Genomic DNA, 18612 nt, shown 5'->3' on the forward strand with positions numbered 1-18612 from the left:
TTTATCCGTCTGTAAATGTTGCTGTAATTTGAGACGTTTCTGAAGGGTTTCTACGAGAATTTGAGCTCAAACTCCGAAAAGCCGACAACGGCGTCTAAGATTCAGTCCAAACAGTAAACATTTTTAATCCTTCCTCCTTTAATTTCTTAGCAATTTTGATAAACAACTTGGCGTATTCGAAACGTGTGAATGCAAAGGTTCAAGCCGGAGTTGTAAAAATGTAATGTGTTAAATTGTAATGCTCAAAAACCACTACGCATTTAATAAATCAAAATGAAGGCGTTAAAGTCATAAGCCTGCACCCGTTGGTACAGAAATCTCAACAAAATCTTAACCAGTTTTCATCAGCTATAAGTCACAATCAAAATGACCAGAAGAGAATAAACTCGCCTATAATCATAACTTTAAAAATGATGTGGAACGGGTTTCACTTTCTGAGTTGAGACGTATCAACACTAACATTTTGTGTACAGAAGCAAATAAGACACCAGGAGTAATTCTGATATAGATATAAATATATAAAAAACCCAAAGACAACCATTCCTGCTTCAACTTTGTTTATTAAGGTGTTATGGGGAAAAAAAAAAAAAAAAGCTTCTTGGAAATATTTATCAAACTTGCCAATACAAAAGTTAGAGTTGCAGGCTCTTGGTTACAAAAGTGAAAAGCACTTTAACGGAGAACAGCTGAGACCAACACTGGTGACAAACCAGCTGCTCTCTTTCCTGTCAAAAGTCAGACAAATCTCATGTGTCCTGGATGCTTTTCTAACGGATCGTCAGACACTAGACTGGTTCCACGTCGACAAAAAAATCAACAGGTGACAAAATCATCGGCGTATAAAAAGTAGCAAATAGATTTATTTTCAATAATACACTGTAAACCTGTGAATAAACATTATTATACAAAACAACAGCTTATTAGCGTTTTACATTTATGTACAGGGTTAAGAGGAATGATTGATCTGTTGAGTCGATTTAAAACCGACATCTGGACGGTCGGCAGGCCCCGACTGACCAGTAACGGAGGCCACCTTCAGAACGCACTGCGTAGGCTGCACAAGCTTGTAACAATCCTTCAACATTCACACACTGACCATCGCAGAGCCCACAGACATCAGTCTAAAAATATATAGGTTTTAAAATGTTTGGGGGAAGCTTAAAGGAAAAATCTTTAAAACCAGACATCAGTAAGAAGTCGCTCGCAACGTCTTTGTGCCTCCTTTGATTCAGTAAACTAAAACGCAGCCATGAGTTCAGTTCTGCCAACAGGAAATTCAAACATGGCAAATGTTACGTAGAAAAACCCCCCAAAAAACACAAATTTGGTAACCTCCAAATATCACTTTATGCTGATGATAGCAGTGTTTAAGGCACATTGTGCACAGTTGGGCCCCTGGATTCAGCTAAACCAACTTTTAAGATCTCATTAGTTCTTCTTAGTTAAACATGAACTGGAGTTTTTCTACTCTAGTGTAGTTTGGTCTTTGCTTCAGCAGAGAGAGTTGATTTCCTTCAAAAAAAAAACAAAAAAACATCATGTCTCCCTGAATATGGAAAAAGTTTCGGAGCAAACCAACAAGAGCACTACGACGCCACGCGACCGTCCGTTTGGGTTCAACGCCGACCCAAGAGTTGCAGTGTGCTGCTTTCCTTTTGGATTACATGTCCAAAATCACTGCACTTTGAATTCCTGGAAATGCGGCGGTGGCAGGCGGCAGGCGGCGGGCGAAAGCAGCGGTCCTTCAGAACTCTTCGTCCTCCGAGCTGAGGTAGTTCTGCTTCTTCCTCACGTTCCAGTGTAAACACGTGGCCAGGCTCTCAAACCAGTCGTTCACCGGGTCTCGGAAGCAGATGGAGGGAACGGGGAAGCAGGAAGTGGTGATGGTGATACTGGAATAGGGATGAAGGAAGAAAAACAAACAAAAAAAAGGTTGGTCCAAATGAGAGCAGAACAAGGAAATAAGAATATTTCCAGTAAAAAGAACAAAGAAGTGGCCACTGATGTGAAAGACATCGAGGTGGAATCCCCTGTTGAGCAACACTGGGCTTTTCACTGCAGCTCTTTACAACAACCAGGAAGGTCATTATATCTGGATATGTTACATAGAGAGAGGGATTGAATGTGACTCAAGCCAATTAAAGAGCCTGATAAGTTTATGTAACAGAGCCTGAGTGTTGAGCGTTGCCTTGTCCGTCCAACAGTTCTCACTCATTTATACTCAAGCAACCGTTTATTACGATGGTGAGCGGCGTGCGGACCGACCTGTCTCCGTGGCAGATCTCCTGTCTCTTCCTGCCGTCGAACGACACCCAGGCCGTGTTCCTGGCATCAGGGGACAGCTTTATCTGAGAGGAGGGGAGAGGAGGAAGGAGGAAATGCTCAAACCGCTTCGAAGAAACACGGGTGCAGCTTTTACAACCAAAACGTGCCGTCGAGTGTAAAGACCAGAAACTAGACGAAGAGAAAACATTTGCCCAGCCGATCGTAACCCCGTAGTGTGAAAGCACAAAATCTAAAACGGAGTATTTTGGATCTAGCTTCCAGTGCAAATACCTTAGTGCATCTGAAATAATGCTAAACTAACTTACAAATAACATTCCAGCAAAATCCAGGAGCTTGTTTTGAGTCAATAATTAGTATTGATGAAAATGAACCAGTCTGCTGGTGGAGCGAGACGGTTTCCCAGTATAGTTAGTTAACGTCGTCGTCCCTTTAAACACTTTCCTTCCAAACCCAATTGTCTTCACTGGGTTTTATTTAGGAGGATCAAAGTAAAGAGGCTGAACATAAAATGTATGAAGCATGTTTCAGATTTTTATATGCGAAACAATTTTTAACAATGCACTATCCTGCAATTGTTCATCACATAAAAATCAAAACATAGCAGCGATGTGATGAAATGTGAAGAATACTTTAAGGGGTATTAATTATTTTTGCAAGGTATTTTATTCATTGTAGTAATAATTCTACCTCTTTGTATAAACGCTACACTTCTCTGCATCCATTTCCTGCAAAAACTTAACTATTTGTTCTTCTTCCCTTTTTATTTTTAAACTTCAACTGCCAAAAAATAATAAAAAACAAACATCTGAATTTGTTCATTTTTAACCTATTACAAAACGACACATTTTCCCCTAGAAAATTCCCCCACTTCCTCCCGTCTCTGTTGGGTTTTTAAAACAAATGAGAACGCAGCTCCATTTCCAGCCAAAGGAGGCGCTGCTGAACACGTACCTGGAGCTCCACTCCGGCCGGCACCACGATGGGTCTGAAGGAGAGGGAGTGAGGGCAGATGGGGGTGATCATGATGGCCGGGACGTTGGGGTGGATCATGGAGGCGCCGGCGGCCACCGCGTACGCTGTGCTGCCCGTTGGCGTGGAAACGATCAGACCTGAGGCAAAACAGAGACGCAAGGTGTTTCAGGGAAGCACAAGGTGCACAGGCACAGCTGCAATCAAAGACGCTCAAAATAGTGTCTCTTCATATGTAGGGAATTAAAGAGTTCAAAATGAACTAAATAAATGTACATTTTGAGATTTTTTTTCTTCCTTTTGGCTTTCTTGTGTGACCTGAATTTTTCTGTCTTACCGTTATCCTTTCAACAATAACATAATTTCTAGTAATTATATTCCTACTGCTTTCAAAGTGTAAAAAACCCCATAAATAAATAAATGACGGTGTCAGCTTAATGATCCTTCCGCTCACCGTCTCCCTGCACCGTGGTGATCAGGTGTCCGTCCAGGAAGAGGTCCACGTTGGACAGGTAGGAGGAGGGTCCTCTGTCCACCACCACCTCGTTAAGAACCTGAAACACGCAGACGGTGGGGGGAGGAGAGGGGAGGAGTCAACTCTGGAAAAATCCTCTCCATGTGCGTGGCTGACATGAAGTGGCCCTGAGTCAGGATCACGTTTGCTGCCAGCGAAGACACGACACTGACCGCCAACCTGAAATATGCATCTGGAGAGTCTGTTGGCTGATGTCACACCCTGCTCACCGCGCTGACCAACAACAACCACAACGCCCTCCAGGCGGGGGGGGGGGACAACACTGCAAGCCGCTTTGGCCTAATTACGGTGCAGGAATCACGTCACGTACCTGATGCTGCATGGCTTTGTGGCTGGTCTCCAGGTCCTTATTGGTCAGGATGATGCCCTTCTCGTCCACCGTGTCCTTCTTCTCCCAGTTGTCCTTGAGCACTCGCACCTGCAGGCGACTTCGCAGCACAATGGCGGCGTTTCCTGCAGGCAGAGGCATGCGTGAGCAATGCATGACGCAAGGATCCGCAGAGAAAGAAGGCGCGCTGCGGGACGGCGACGGGCGGGTCGGGGGACATTCGCTGACCTTCAATGATTTGCGTGACCTGAGACTGATACGTATCGAATTTGAACGGCGTCAGGAAGCCCAGAGAGCCCAGGTGGAAGGCCATGACTGGGGGGACGCTCTCCTGCAAGGAAATACAAGCGTGTTAGATGATGTAGCGGTGGGAAATATAGACACTGTGGGGTTTTCTGTAATGATCTGTTCTAGGTGGATACCTGGAAAAGCGAAGACGCGTACAGCAACGTTCCATCTCCACCGAGACAGATGATGAAGTCCACACGATTGGAGATATCGTCCAGATCTGACCGACAAACGCCATTAGACATTTATGTTCATAATGCCCACAGAAATAAATCGTTATCAAGGCTGAAACAATTCATTGTATTAATAGTGATCAATTAATGAAAGCATCATCAACTAATTCAGAAAATCGTTGACTACAAAAAAAAAAGAAAATATATATTTGTGTGTGTGTGTGTGTGTGTGTGTGTGTGTGTGTGTGTGTGTGTGTGTGTGTGTGTTTTATTGCATTTCAGGTAATTTTTTTTTCCTAAAAAGCAATTAAATTATTTGTTTATTTGTATATTTTAATGTATTTCTAACAGTACAAAAAAAGTGGTGAACTAAAAAAAATCTGCTAAATGTGGCAATTTTTTTTAACCGATTCATCAATTAATAATCAGAAAATGGGGGTTAAAAAAAAAAAAGCGCAACAGATTAATCAATTACTAAACCAACGGTTAATCAGAGCGATCTGAATCGGTACCTTCTCTGAAAGTGCAAAATTTCTTGGTGATGGCGGCGAAAACTTCGTCGCCTGAAATGGCCGGATCGTCCAGGACCTTCTTCTCCACGTAAACCATCAGGTTCTTCACCTGCAGCGACGAAGAAACAACAAGGCGCGTGACGCGCGACGCAGAAGGAAGCGGCGCGACAAGGACAGGACGACCGGGACCTCCGTTACCTCGGTGAGGAACGTGCAGAGCTCCTTGAAGGGCTGCAGTAGGCTGGCATCTCGGATCTTCTTGATGACAAGGACACTTTTAGGAGGCTTGTTCCACGTCAGCCTCTGGCTGGCGGGATCCTGAATATGCCTGAAGGAGGCAAAATAAACACACAAAGAATACATCACACAGCAGCCAGGAGAGCTGACATAAGAGCTGTTAACTAACAAAAGCTGCATCATAACCAGGACTGATTAGCATCTATCCAATTAGATACATCAGATTAAAGTCTGGCTCTGTTCTGCAACACCTCGCCTCTTCTCAACCCCTAAAAGGTGAGCCGAATGTCCCCAACAAACCCAACAACAAACCGGGAGAGCTCCTCTGAAGAAAGGAGAAGTGCGCTTAGATGAGAAACGGGGTCACAGAAGTTCATTCGTGGAAAAACGATTACATAAATATGACCAAACCGATTTCATGGCGTCTAAAAATACTCTGAATCAAAAGCAGAATATGGAAAGTGCCAAAGGGAATCCCAGAGTCTGCTTCTGTTGGTTAGCTTCATTAGCTACAGATGGCCGCCTGCATTTCTAACAGAATGGCTCGTCTGTGTTTCTCTTACACAACGATGACATCTTTACATCAACCAAACTCTGAGTGTCTGATCGCCTAGAACAGTGGGAGCGTGACGAATAAAGGCCATCAGGAGGTTTTTTATATAGTTTGCAGAAGCCGCCCCTCGCCCACTTGTTGCTGGGAACTGCAACATGTTCCCTATGAAGACCGCTCAATCAAATCAGTTTAGAAATTGTTTTTTTTTTTTTGTGCGTGTTTTTTAGTGGCACATCTAATTTTTAAAAGTTTAAATGTAGAAAAACTGACTATCAAATTGTTCTACTTCAGCGTGGCTCTTTAAACATTAAACATTTAGGATATTCTGAACATTTTGAAAACTTTAAGCTGGTATTTAAGCTTCATCTTTGGGCGCCTCAATGGATTTGAACACAAAAAAACAACAAATACATTAAAGCTGAAACAATCAATATGTTGTACTGATTAACGAGGAGCAGAAATAATTACTGTTTTTCTCTTTCAGAGAAAAGTGAATAATTGCATAACGGAGATATTTGTTAGATGTTTTTTTTGTGTGCAGATGCCAACTGGTAAGTGAACCACAACAGCAGAAACACAAACTGGAAATACAAGCAGGTTGATGGCAATATCATTCAGGAATGAACAAACATTAATCACCATCATCATTAATCACCACCATCATCATCAATCTTCAGAAACAAAAACAGGAGTATGGATCAAATGGAGATCTCTGACTTCAAATGGACGAATCGTCACAACATGATCACATTTCAAGTTCCTCTTTTTTTTTTTTTTTATTTTTTTTTTTTTTTAAACCAAAACTTCCCCCCACAATGCAACACAACAAAACACAAAACCTCGTAACCTTCAAAAAGGCCGAGCTGGGACGTTTTAAACAGAAACTGACCCAGATGTAGAGAAATCTCCCCCGCCTCTCTCTCCCCCAGCTGAAACTGACCAGAATAGCTTCCCTGTGAACCGGAGGAGACAAAGCGATCCGCCGGTGACCCTCTGATCTATTCAGGACCAGTTTCTCATCGGATCACCTCAAAGTGTCCACACCCTGACCTTCCCCTTTCATTCAGCCAGCTTGTGTTCAAACCACATCCTTTGATAACACACACCCTGTTAGCAGCGACTACCTGCGTTCATCGCTGCACTTCTAGGAATCTGTTGCCGTCAGCCCCGAACTGATGATCTACAGCCAGGTTTGGTTATAATTGACTCCTCCTGACGGATTCCTTTTTGGGGGCAAATAAAAAGTGAATTTCTCACCATTTCCAGACTTTGTTCTCGCTGTGGCTCCCCTGTGTCTCCTCTGTTACACACTGGTTAAACTTCATGGCTATAAAAATAAAAATAAAAATAAAAAAAACCCGACGCTGCTTAAGGTGGACTCAGCTGGAGAACGAGGTTCTTTCCCGATGGCTGCGTCTCTCAGAACAGCGCATCCCGCCTCTGACAGCTACACAGTCTGAAGCTCCCACAAAATAAAACTCCCGTGTTGTAAACTGAGAAGCGGCGCTCAGGCCTCCCGGGGATCAGCTGAGAAACTCTCAGAGCTGCAGCCACTGAGACTGTAATTGTCCCCGACAGGACTTAGCACTAAAACCTTCTCTGCAGCTCTGCTCCTGAGGTAAAGCTCTCGCTCCTCTTAAGGCGTCTCTGCATGCTGGGCCCCGCCCACACAGCCCAGCTGGCCCCGCCCACTCCACTCCCTGTCTCCTCCTCGTTGGACAGGTGTGACTCACTGAGCGACACAACCTCAGCTGCCATTTACTTCCACCTCAAAGCATTTCCACCTGCATGACCTCATTCTGTGTTTTGACCACTTACAGAGACGGGAAACGACGAAACTGGTCTGAGGCAACAGCGCCACTGTTAATTGGAAATTAACCCAAGGATGATTCATGCATCCTTGAAATAAAGGGATCCTCCTTAATAATGGGTTAAGGAGGAAGCATTACAGCTTCCTCGTGTGCTGTTACAGTAAGGAAGGTAAAAAATATGTTTTAATAAAAAGACAAGTGAAGATTGCCTTCTTTTTAAGCGTGACCTGCAGGGCACACGGCGCATCATGCACGGTATTTGTAGCAACGTTTTCTTTGCAACGTCACTACAGCAGGAGTTTTATATACAGCTTGATTTTAGGTTGACCTCATGAGTGGAAGCTGATGATGTTACTTTTTACCGTCATAAGAAGGATTTTTTTGAATCATCCTAAGTCAAATAATAAAACAACGATAGCAGGGTATAAATAGTTCAGATAGTGATGCATGCTTTTCCAAGGCATCCAGAGAGTGATAAGAAAAGCTGAATTTCATCAACCAGTAAAATATTAGTTAAGTGTGAGCCACAAGGACGGACTGGTGCCTTATTTGGAATAAATGGAACTGAATCTCATCGCCTTGCGAACTCATCAGAACCTTTTCACAATTTGTTTTGTGAACTTCTGATTTGTTTTTTGTAATTACCGATGGCCGGACCATTGTAGGCCTGTCACAATAAGAAACTAATCAATGTCAAATTAATTTTTATAAATAAAAATAAATTTATTTTTATTTATAAAAATACATCGTTATAAAATTTATTTTTATAAAAATAAATTTTAAAGTTTAACACCTTTAAAAACCGGTGTTAAACTGCACCAAAGTGCTGTACAGGAACGACAGTAACACAAATTGATAAAAGCAGAGTATCAAAAAAAACCTTCAAATGAATACCAAAGAATAAAAATGAGTTTTCAGAAGTGATTTAAAATGATCCAGGCAGATCTAACCTGGAAAGGTAACTTGTTCCATAAAATAGGAGCAACAACAGAGAAAGCTCGATCTGCTTTCCTCTCAAGTCGAGTCTGAGGGACTGTCAGTAATCGCACGATAAAATAAACTTAGCTTGATGACTTCCATTCTGATGATTGACATTTTTCGAAGGGCGATTTTATTAACACTTAACACTTTATGTGCCCTTTTTGGTTGTTGCGTTTTATTTTGGATGCTTAAAATTTCTTCCAACCCCAGCGTGGAGTGTTCTGTATAAAATTAAAGTTTACTGTTTGAGGGAACAAATTTGCATCATCATCCCATTATCGATATATTACCTTAAAATGCCCTCAAAGCAACAATACTATCGTTTATCTTCGCAACTTCTGGGTCGATTTACTGACGAGGAAAATTTGCTACCACGACAGGCCTAATGGTGAGTTTAAGGGTATCGGAGTAAAACAGGTTAAATCACACAGCTCGTCACTAAATTACAGAGTTTTATCTCTAAATTGATCTATCATGTGAGTTAACATGTGAAATATTTATAAGTCACTCTACGTCATGCCTGCGTGCTTACTTTATTTTACAGCGGCACATGGAACCATTTCAGAAGGGTTCCTGATGGCTGAGTAAGATCATCCGGTGTCCTGAATCCTGAAGAAGTGTGACTAAAAAGGGAGGAGACGCTGAAGGGTACAACCTGAACTACGAATAATGGAATGTCAACTATTCACTTTTCTATATAGATTAAAATAACCAGCCGTTCTGGAAACGCAAGTCTGCCGTCGTTGCGTGGCTGTTGGTACACGTCCTGGGCGGTGTTCGTATGCAGTCTAAACACAGTGATAATATACGGTGCACTGAGAGGTTTTTAAACAAGTCGTCGGTGAATTGTTGTGTCTCTTATTTCACGGCCATGTGCTACGGGCTCAGTTCTCATGGATACAAACTGAAGCATAATAGTTTCACGATGAAAAGTTACGGTTTGTTTGTCCCTTTTTCTTGATCCTGTTGGTAGGAATCAGCATGACAATCATGCACTAATTAGCAAACCTGTTGCCATGACCACAAAGCGTCTGTTGAAATCCTTCTCTTCTGTTAGCCAGCCAAACCTTATGATATTTTAGCTGATGAAATTTATGTTGTCGTAGAGCCTCTTCCATATTTAGTCATTTTATGTCATGTAGAGGTGGTATGCACTATAGAATGGAAATGAATTCAGGTTATATTACTTTTATGATTTGAAACAACAAGGGGCTATTTGATTGGATTGCGCCTCTCTCCATCAGTTTTATGACGCTATTTTTTGAAAACCTCTCTCCTTTTGTTACAGATCTAACTTTCCTGCATGAGTCGTCCTTGCTAATGACATAAACTTTTATCAGCTAAGTACCGGATTCAATTACAGCCTTTTGTTGTGATTTAATGGTCTGTAAATAGATTAAATAATGTCACATCAGATCATCTGCTCCAACTTTCCTTTAGAATACAACAACTCATCTGACAAAAGTATTGGCTGCAAGTTAAAGACGGCGTCGATGCCAAGATTTTTTTGGCAAACTACAATGCGAAAGTAACGTTAGAAATGTCAGAATGTCTTAAATTTGTTCCCTGTCAATTCTAAGAAATGACGAAAGAAAATCAGGTGGAAAGATGTGGAGGTGATCAAAACAATAAATGAACTGCACTCTGTTTAAGTTCCTCAACTAGAAGATGGTTCAGGTTAGAGACAAAAGAAATAATAAGCATGTTTTTTTTTTTGTTTTTTTTGTTTTTTTAAAGTGGATTTTGGTGTGATTTGTACAAGAATCAGAAATGTCGACACAAATTAACATAAAAAAAAAAAAAAATTAAATCCCCCTCGGCCTGACCTGACATGACGAAGTCTTCAGCATAAACACTTTACCTTTGTCTTTCATGCCTAATCATCTTTTCCTATGACAATTACCCCGACTGGTCTTTCCCAAAACTGTTTCCACCCAGCCTTTGTTTGAGACGAAGATAGCCTGGTTTTACTACTTTTAACCCGTCGAGCAGCTTTAAGGATGCTAATCCTACAGACACTGCGAGAGGGAAACAAACAGCAAACAGAGGCTTACGTGATGGAGGGTGTCAGTAGGTCATCATTTAGTCCAGGCTTTGACTGATCAAAAGAAAAAGAAAGGCTGGGAGTCGCTCATAACAATAAGGGGATTTAAAGCAATATGCTAAAGACTATCAACAATCCCTGTGGCTCAGTTTGGGACGATAATGAGACGGGGTGGCACAAAAGCAACCGCGTATTTCAAAAGTGCATCAGTGTTTGCATTACATAATAAAACAGGAGCTGTTTACAGGGTTTGGTCCATGTCGTTGTGTGTGCAAATGGCGGCATGGCACAAAAAAAAAAAAAAAAAAAAAAAAAAGCATTTCAAGTAGGAATGTACCTACAAATGACCTGATTGCTATAATTTTAGCTTTGTTAAAGCTGGTCTAGCCTGGTCACTACCTTCCTACGCAATTCTAATCGATTCTAATCTCTCTCCACTTCTCCTTCTGTGATTTCTCCCATTTACATAGATTCCTCTGGTAGAATGTAAACCGGGGCAATCAGTGAAGACAAGGACAAGTTGTGGACGACGACATCGATTTTCTGCGCAGCTTTAGAATTGCAGTCCGCCTGCAGTTTTGGCAATGGAGTAAGTGAATGTAGCGACCCAGCTGGTCACGGTTCCAAATATTGAATTGACATTACAGCTGCCTCGTTGCGGCACTTCTCTCTTTGCAGTGGAGTATGGTTGTTTACAGCGCAGGCAATTTCCAGTAAGCTTGCTAGCATCGAACCAACGCATTACATGCATCACAGTTAAATGTTTGGTAAATATATAAGTTCAATAAAGTCCACACCTCCAGGAAGTAATCATTTCTCAACAGCCAAGGGTCAAGACTCTAAGGAGCTGGTTTTTAACCAGACTAAAGCTAACCAGTGGTTGGTTAAAAAACAAAAAACAATAATTGTTCTTCTGGGGCATTGTCTATAACAATGACGTCAAACTGGACTTTGACAATCAACAGATATTTTTTTACCTTCTCTCTCTGCTTGCATTGTTACAGAGATAAATTCCAGCAGTGCCGCAACATCTTAAAAAAAAAAATCTGATAACTAAAATGATCATATCTAGGCATTAACGGGTAAAGTCATAAGGATTTATCTCTTGGTTATGCAACTACCTACTCAGAAGGCTTGCATGTCTGATCATAAAGTGGTTAGTAACTCTCATCAGTGTGCAAATTGTCATAGAGACTCAAAGTTAGCCATTTACAGTATCATTAAGGTATCAAGTTACAAAGTCAGATAAAACACCTGAAAGATTGAATAAGAAACTATAATTTCTGGATGTCTCAGTACATGTCTGCAGTAAAATCCAGCTGCGGAAGAGAAAGAGAAAGCAAGACTTAAAAAGATGCCAAGAAAGCAGAACATTTTATGTTAAAGTCGCTCTGCTTTACTCTGTCATGGCAGGTGTTGGATTCAGATAAGCATTTGGAAACTACAGGCTGTAAGTACCTGTACTTACAGCCTGTAGAGAGCCAACTAGCTTACTGTAGGTAAAAAAATGCAAAAGATATAAATATAAACTCATCATTTTGTAGTTGTTTTAGCATGCAGTTTTAAAAGGTTCATCTCATAGGAGGAGGGTTAGAAAACAATATTTTGACTTCTAATTTTATATTTTTACAGTTTTTAAAGAGAAATCAGAATCGACCAAAATCAGCAATGATCTCTGGTTTTCGCAAAAAAAAAAAGAAAAAAGAAAAAAGAAAAATTGGCCACAAACGTCTGATCCATGCACCTCTGATCATGTTACTCCAAAAGCAAAAACAATCACATTTCAGCTGCTAAAATACATCCTGGAAATCACCAAACACCAGTTTGTTATGTTTGCAGATAGAGAAACTGCTAGCAGAGCCAAGAACAACAACCTCAATTCATCGCATAGCTGAGATTCTTTCTTCCATAAACTTACAGAAGCAGTTCACTAGGGTTAGGCGACAGTGACACACTTTTGGTCTCGGGTCTGTGTGTTCAGACTCACCACAACATCAGACGACCAACGAGTAACGAGACCTTCTAAGGAATAATTGAACATTTAAATACTAAAGGTAGAGCTCCTGTTATCAGCAGATCAAAAGCTGCACAAACACTTTGAAACACATTGGGATTCATCATCTCTGAAAGACAGTTAACTTTTTGTGCTTTCCCAATCAAAATAAAGTAGTAATGTATTATTATTACTTTTATTTTTACTTCAGTAAATGTTGTGCATCATGCAAGTTCACCTGTTGGCCCACAGAGATACACCATTCAAGATATACCTGTTGAACTTACATCATTTACCTGTCAGTCAGTCATCTGATCTAAGGGTTGATCTGACAGCAGCAGACATTGCTGGGTGTGACTCTAGGTAAGTTCAATAGCAAAGAGCCTTCAGCATAAACCACATAAGCTAAAGTAAAATCACGCTAAGCCCAGGCTGTGATTGTGCATTTAAAGAACAAATGATTCTTTGTCTAAAGAAGCATTTTTTTGTTGTTGTTGTGGTTTAGGTTTTCATTCGCTGCCTGATTCTTTACATGAAGGACTAAATTTGCAAACAGCCATTTAAGGTTAAGGTTTTTGGTTCACGCTTACTTCACAAGTTACACAAGAGGATATGGAGACACTTGAGTGAAAGAGTTGTAAGGTTAGCAACTTCTAGAAAAAAACTAATTTGAGCAGAAATAGTCCAGGATGAAAACATTTGATTTACACTAAATGTTCAGTAAAGACTTAAGATTTCCCCCATTTTGGAAACAAATAGTGTGAAATGTGTTTTTGCAGACTAAGGAAAAGAATCGTTTCTTTATTGGATGTTGCGTGCAGATATCTGCCTTGTGGTTCATTTGCACATAATGTTCTAGATGTTTCTGCAAGATAAAAATAACTGCTCTGACAATTAAAAACTTAAATACACGAATCCTTCCACTGCGTGAAAAACGACGTGCTTTTTTACAGATTGAAACATAAAGCAGTTTTAATGTGAAAACTGTGTGTGTGTGTGCTGTGTGTGCTGTGTGTGCGTGTGTGTGTGTGTGCTGTGTGCAAGTTGTCTGCAGCTACTGCAGCTCTTCCCACATCCCAAAAACAAGCGTGTAAGTTTGACTGCAGATTGTTGCCATGGATGTTAATGCTACTAACCTTCTCTCCTATCTTCACAACACTGTTGTGTTATAATTTCAGGGAAAATATAAGTGCAGAAGAATAATGCATTACTTTGCGATTAACACGGGAGGAGCACGGGACATTACTGAAATATTTCAACAACAGATAAGAGTGCCTGCATAGAAACAAGAAAAGTTCACATTTTCTCCACATTATTCACAGCAAAGATGATATTCTAATCTGTAACCACTTCAGTGTTTTCAGAGACATTTACAAGCTTCCAATGAAAGTAACATAACTGCTAACGTTTTATTATCATTGTAAAGTCGAATCATGTACCACTTTGTTCTTAAATCATCTAATGAATACTTAATCACTTCAAAACATGTCATTCAACAAGTAAAGAAACTTAAGTGAACTATTGTAATTTATTTTTAATACAAATGCACTGCATTAACCTCACTAGGAAGCTAAATACGCACATTTAAAGAAAAACATAAGTAGAGTCTTTTTCAGCAATATCTTTTTTTGTTCTCGTTCCCTAGCGACTAACCCCACTGTAATCCTTATGAACCATCTAATTATTACTATGTGCGCATGCACAAAGGAGATGTCTGTGCATGCACCAACCAAAAAGCGTTGCAGCCAGTGGGACTTTGGGGTTGTGCTCAGAGTCTGCAGCTACATGGTAATGGTAACTCTACTACTACATTACTTCACTGCCTTGTCTTTCAGGAAGGAGCACAGGAAAAAATCTGCCTTCAGAATAAGAGCCGTATCTTCTTAGATGTTCAAAAGTGTCATTTGAACTCCCACCAAATTATTCATGTTAGTCTGGTTGCATGAGGCTTCATGCAACCAGAAGCTGCATGTATCACAGTAGCTATTCCATATTAAGCTAGTTACCAACAAAGAGATAAAAAATAAATAAATAAATGGTTTTTTGTCCAACTTACATCACAGCATGTGGGTTCTGGAGCATGCATGCCTTTGGGCCAAATGTAGTTACAGGACTGGGTCCATGAAGCGACTGAGTCCTCCTGGAAGAGAGAGGAGCAAACATCCAGGTCCGTAAAGTTGATTTTGTTTTCTGAAAGAGTAATTTGATACTAACAGAATAACCTGACGTCTGGACTAAAGACATGTCACATTCTCTACATGATCAGTGTCCCCAAAGTCTTATGGTTCACACTTTTCAAATAAACTATTTTGTTTTGCGATTTCTTGAAATTTCTTGAGCTGCACATATTTACAAGCGTGACCATTTTTGTCCATCACCAGGCGACAAGTAGAGATTTCTGCACTTAGTCTGTAGCAATAAACCCTTAGGCCAGATCTGTGGTGAGCAACAGTTAATTTGGCGCCTCTGCCAAATCATACGTGGAGTAAGGAGTCATGAAGTGATTAAAAACAAATGCATTTATCTCTTGTAGCCCAGAAAACAGAAGTCAATGATTAATGATCACAGACACACTTTTTTTCAAACAACAACTAAAAGAAGTTGTGGTTTGTAGCAAAGCGAGTTTCTTAAAAGGGAGAAATAAATCTTAACACGTTGTGTCACTTCACATCACTTTACTGAGTCAACCGACTCCCCTACTCTGATTCACTGAGCTTAAATTCAGCCGTTTCAAGCTACTTTTATTTGTAGATCACTGAAATAAATTAATCCAACATCGAAAAATGAAACTTTAAATGAGTTGTTGTAGCAAAATTTGAATTGAAATGAATTTAAAAGAGCGTTGTCGCTGTTAAAGTCTCCAAGTGCACAGGAAAAGAGTAACTAGATTTGTCAGGATTTTTTTAAAATAAAAAGTCACTAGAGGTGTCTGAAAAGTGAAGCTTTAAATGACCTTTTATAATGAAATTTGCTCTCCTGAGTTGGATGCACTTACTTTAAACGCATGCATCATTCATCCAGAAATAAGGATCCCACAGGATGACAAGCACAGGGATTTTTTTTAAATAAACACTTTTAAAAGAAAGGCGGCTCTGACGCAAGTTGATTTTTGTAACTCCTGCAACCACTTGAGAAAAAAAAAGGGGCTAAAAATGTAAATTATTGCATCACATTCAGCATATAAATAAAGGAAAAGGGGATTTCTGACACTCAAAAGCTGTAAAACAAAAAAGACGTTTCACAACAAACGTGTGTGGGTAGAAAAAAGAAGACAATAATGTTGCCTTTGTGGGAGTTTATTTCAACATTTTGGGAGATGTTCACTTTTTTTTTTTTTTTTTACAGATTTCCTCATCTCGCAAACGGATACCAGCTACTAACCACATCGACAAGTAAACACATCCAGCCTCTTCAGGTTCTCCCTTCATCGGGCCGTTTCAAAGAAGGCTGCAGGATCTGTCCACACGCGGGCTGATTTCTCAAGTGTCGAGAGTTTGTGCAACAGATAATGTGACAAGGTTGTTGAGGAAACACTTCTAATGCAAGCCGCTAAAAACAGAAGTTGCTCTGAAGCATCACCAACCAACCGGGGGGACGGTTGCCACAGCATGGCAACACAGAGGACCTCAGAACTCAAATGGACTGACAGGAGACACTGGCTGTGCTACAAGCTCTCCCTCTGCTGGTGATTTTGTGTCACATCCTCTTGTTTTTATCCCCTCCACTTCCTCACATGAACCTGGTCAAATCTGATTACGGGGGTAGATAGGGAGGGGAACAGGAAGCCTGGCTCAATTTTCACTGCAGGCCTCCTCTTCCTGTGGCTCGGTGGGGGTTTTTGGAAGCCTTTCTGGGTTTTTTTTTTTTTTTAGTACATTCACAGTAATATTTGGATAAATGTCCATGAGTACGTTGCAGAGCAATAACGTTTTTTTTTTTTTTTTTTGTATTCTGCTGTTTTATTTATCCACTTTTGATGCCTGTTACTATGGTTACAGGGAGGATTCCAGACTCTACAGACCATTTCTGTTGCGACTTGTCTCGTCTCTTTTTGTTGATTTTGGCCAGCTGACCAGTTTTGGTTGTTTAGCATGGTTGGTTCACCTTTTTTCTTTTTTTTATGTATTGTATAACTCATACACAACTTTGGTTGGAAAAAAAAAAAGAAAAAACATAATGGCAGGAATTCTATGGAGAAAAATAACTGTGACTAAACCTCACAATCCTGAAAACGTTCAGAAACTGACAAAAACATGTCTGGGTGATGAAGCGAAAACAGGATTCAAGAATTTCTCAAACATGTACTAAAAAAATCAAAACAACACTCCAGGTACGTTCTTGATGAGGGAATAACATTATGATATGATGTAAAGCTCAAAAAAGTGGATTTTACATAATACCGCCCCTTTAAAGGCAGTGACATCACAAGAGAGAATAGACCTGATCAGCTGGCATTAGCAGACATAATGGCAGACGAGCAAATCTTGACATCTCAACAGTTGCATGAGTTATGACGGATGATGCTGTAGAAGCTGAAGCAAATTAGTTTGCAGTTTTTTCATCAGATGGGTTTTCATGAACTTGTAGAACAAGTACATCCTGTTTTCTGCCTGCGTAGCTTTAAATATATTCCGCTACTGTGGGACTACATGGTGAAACAACTTGTACTAGACCTGCACAGGTCTGCTGCCTTAACAGGTTGGTAGCTTTACATATTTTTCTGTGAGGTGTATTCAGTGATATTTAGCAGAAAAGCAAAACTGGAATCTTGATTTCTGGCTGTTTTTTCCCCCCCAACCATTCCCCATTGGAATGCTTCTGGCTTTGACTAATGTGTAGTTTACGTTGAAAACAGTTTATAACAAGAAAGACAAAGTGTGCAAAAAGGGGTCCATTGTGTTGATATGCAGTGGGTACCTGGTTCCTACTGACCTGTGTTCTGAGTAAGTGGCTGAGGATGTGCTCAGGCTGCGGGCCTTCATGCGTTGAGCGGAGCGGCGACCTGTGATTGGTGCTGCCTCACAGGTGGAGCAGCAGAAGGTGGAGGCCTCCAGTCGCACCTCTGATCCACCGTCCATCTCCGATTGCCAGGCTTTAAGTGAACTGACAAGTCAACACCGTTGAGCCATTGTGCATGAACAGTTACAAAACAATGACGTCCTGTGGTATGCATGGGAGGAACCGACAGTTTTGAGACTGCAGGCTTGTTTCAGAACTCCTCAGTGGGGAAAGATAAAACTTGCACAACTTTAACTGAAGAAACGCATAAATACTGCAAGAACACTTCTTTATACAGTGTAGCTGTTAAAACTCTTGCCGTTTTAAAAATATATATTTTGCGTTTCACAAAAACCTCCAGAGGACACAGAGCAGCTTCAGGCGAAAAGTTCAAACTGCTCAGCAACTTATAATTGTCGGTGTTTATCCATGATGCTGTAAGTGAGCAGGCCAAATTTTCATAATTATGTAAGCTTTAGCATGAGCTAAAAGCTTGCTATAATTATTATTGACAGCCCGGCAAGCTTTTTTTTTTTTTTTTAAAGCAAAGTACGACTTAAAGAAAGTCTAAAAATGCAGCGTTTAGAGCAAATGGAGATTCGGCAATGGCTAAGAAAGTGTGAAGGAACCAGAGGGCAGAATGTTCCAGCTGAAGCAGCTAAACTAGTGAGTTAGCGAGCTAAACTCCCGGTTAGTCGTAGAAAACACAGTGTCACGCTGTTTCTGACTTCAAACTTTACCTTTTAGGAGAAAACCTTACAGCAGGATAACTGGGCTGAAGCTCAGAAAAGAGCCGGAGGATTACAGGCTAAGATTACAGCGTTTCACCATCTTCGTTCACTGGAGAGCTGTCAACAGTCAGCTCACCGCTTCCTGATCCCGACTGACCAATCAGTCGCTCTCA

The 18612-nt window shown here is 40.7% G+C and overlaps 1 protein-coding gene across 2 annotated transcripts; it reads right to left on the reverse strand.

Moving 5' to 3' along the window:
- Positions 1-540: 540 nt before the first annotated feature.
- Positions 541-18612, reverse strand: nadka (NAD kinase a). Of its 2 annotated transcripts, XM_007571209.2 has the most exons (12): positions 18449-18612; positions 17643-17813; positions 14767-14850; positions 5290-5419; positions 5092-5200; positions 4541-4626; positions 4347-4449; positions 4101-4243; positions 3710-3809; positions 3238-3395; positions 2266-2348; positions 541-1892 (listed from the first exon to the last, which is right to left on the reverse strand). In XM_007571209.2, exons 2-12 carry the CDS (start codon positions 17786-17788, stop codon positions 1745-1747), a joined length of 1290 nt encoding a protein of 429 aa, XP_007571271.1. In that variant the 5' UTR covers positions 17789-17813; positions 18449-18612; the 3' UTR covers positions 541-1744. The 2 variants fall into 2 exon arrangements, with proteins under 2 accessions (XP_007571271.1, XP_007571273.1); XM_007571211.2 differs by lacking the exons at positions 14767-14850; positions 17643-17813; positions 18449-18612 and adding an exon at positions 7139-7492.

Source organism: Poecilia formosa, unplaced genomic scaffold (assembly GCF_000485575.1).
Source record: "Poecilia formosa unplaced genomic scaffold, Poecilia_formosa-5.1.2 Scaffold276, whole genome shotgun sequence".
In the NCBI taxonomy this organism is placed as follows: Eukaryota; Metazoa; Chordata; class Actinopteri; order Cyprinodontiformes; family Poeciliidae; genus Poecilia; species Poecilia formosa.

What these genes read in the sequence shown, in the direction of transcription:
- nadka (XM_007571209.2), bottom strand. Translation starts at nt 17,788, where the DNA reads ATGGACGGTGGATCAGAGGTGCGACTGGAGGCCTCCACCTTCTGCTGC. An exon ending in TCTGCACGTTCCTCACCGAG is followed by an intron (nt 5,201 to 5,289) that starts GTAACGGAGGTC and finishes TCGTCGCTGCAG; the next exon opens with GTGAAGAACCTGATGGTTTA. An exon ending in ACGCGTCTTCGCTTTTCCAG is followed by an intron (nt 4,450 to 4,540) that starts GTATCCACCTAG and finishes ATTTCCTTGCAG; the next exon opens with GAGAGCGTCCCCCCAGTCAT.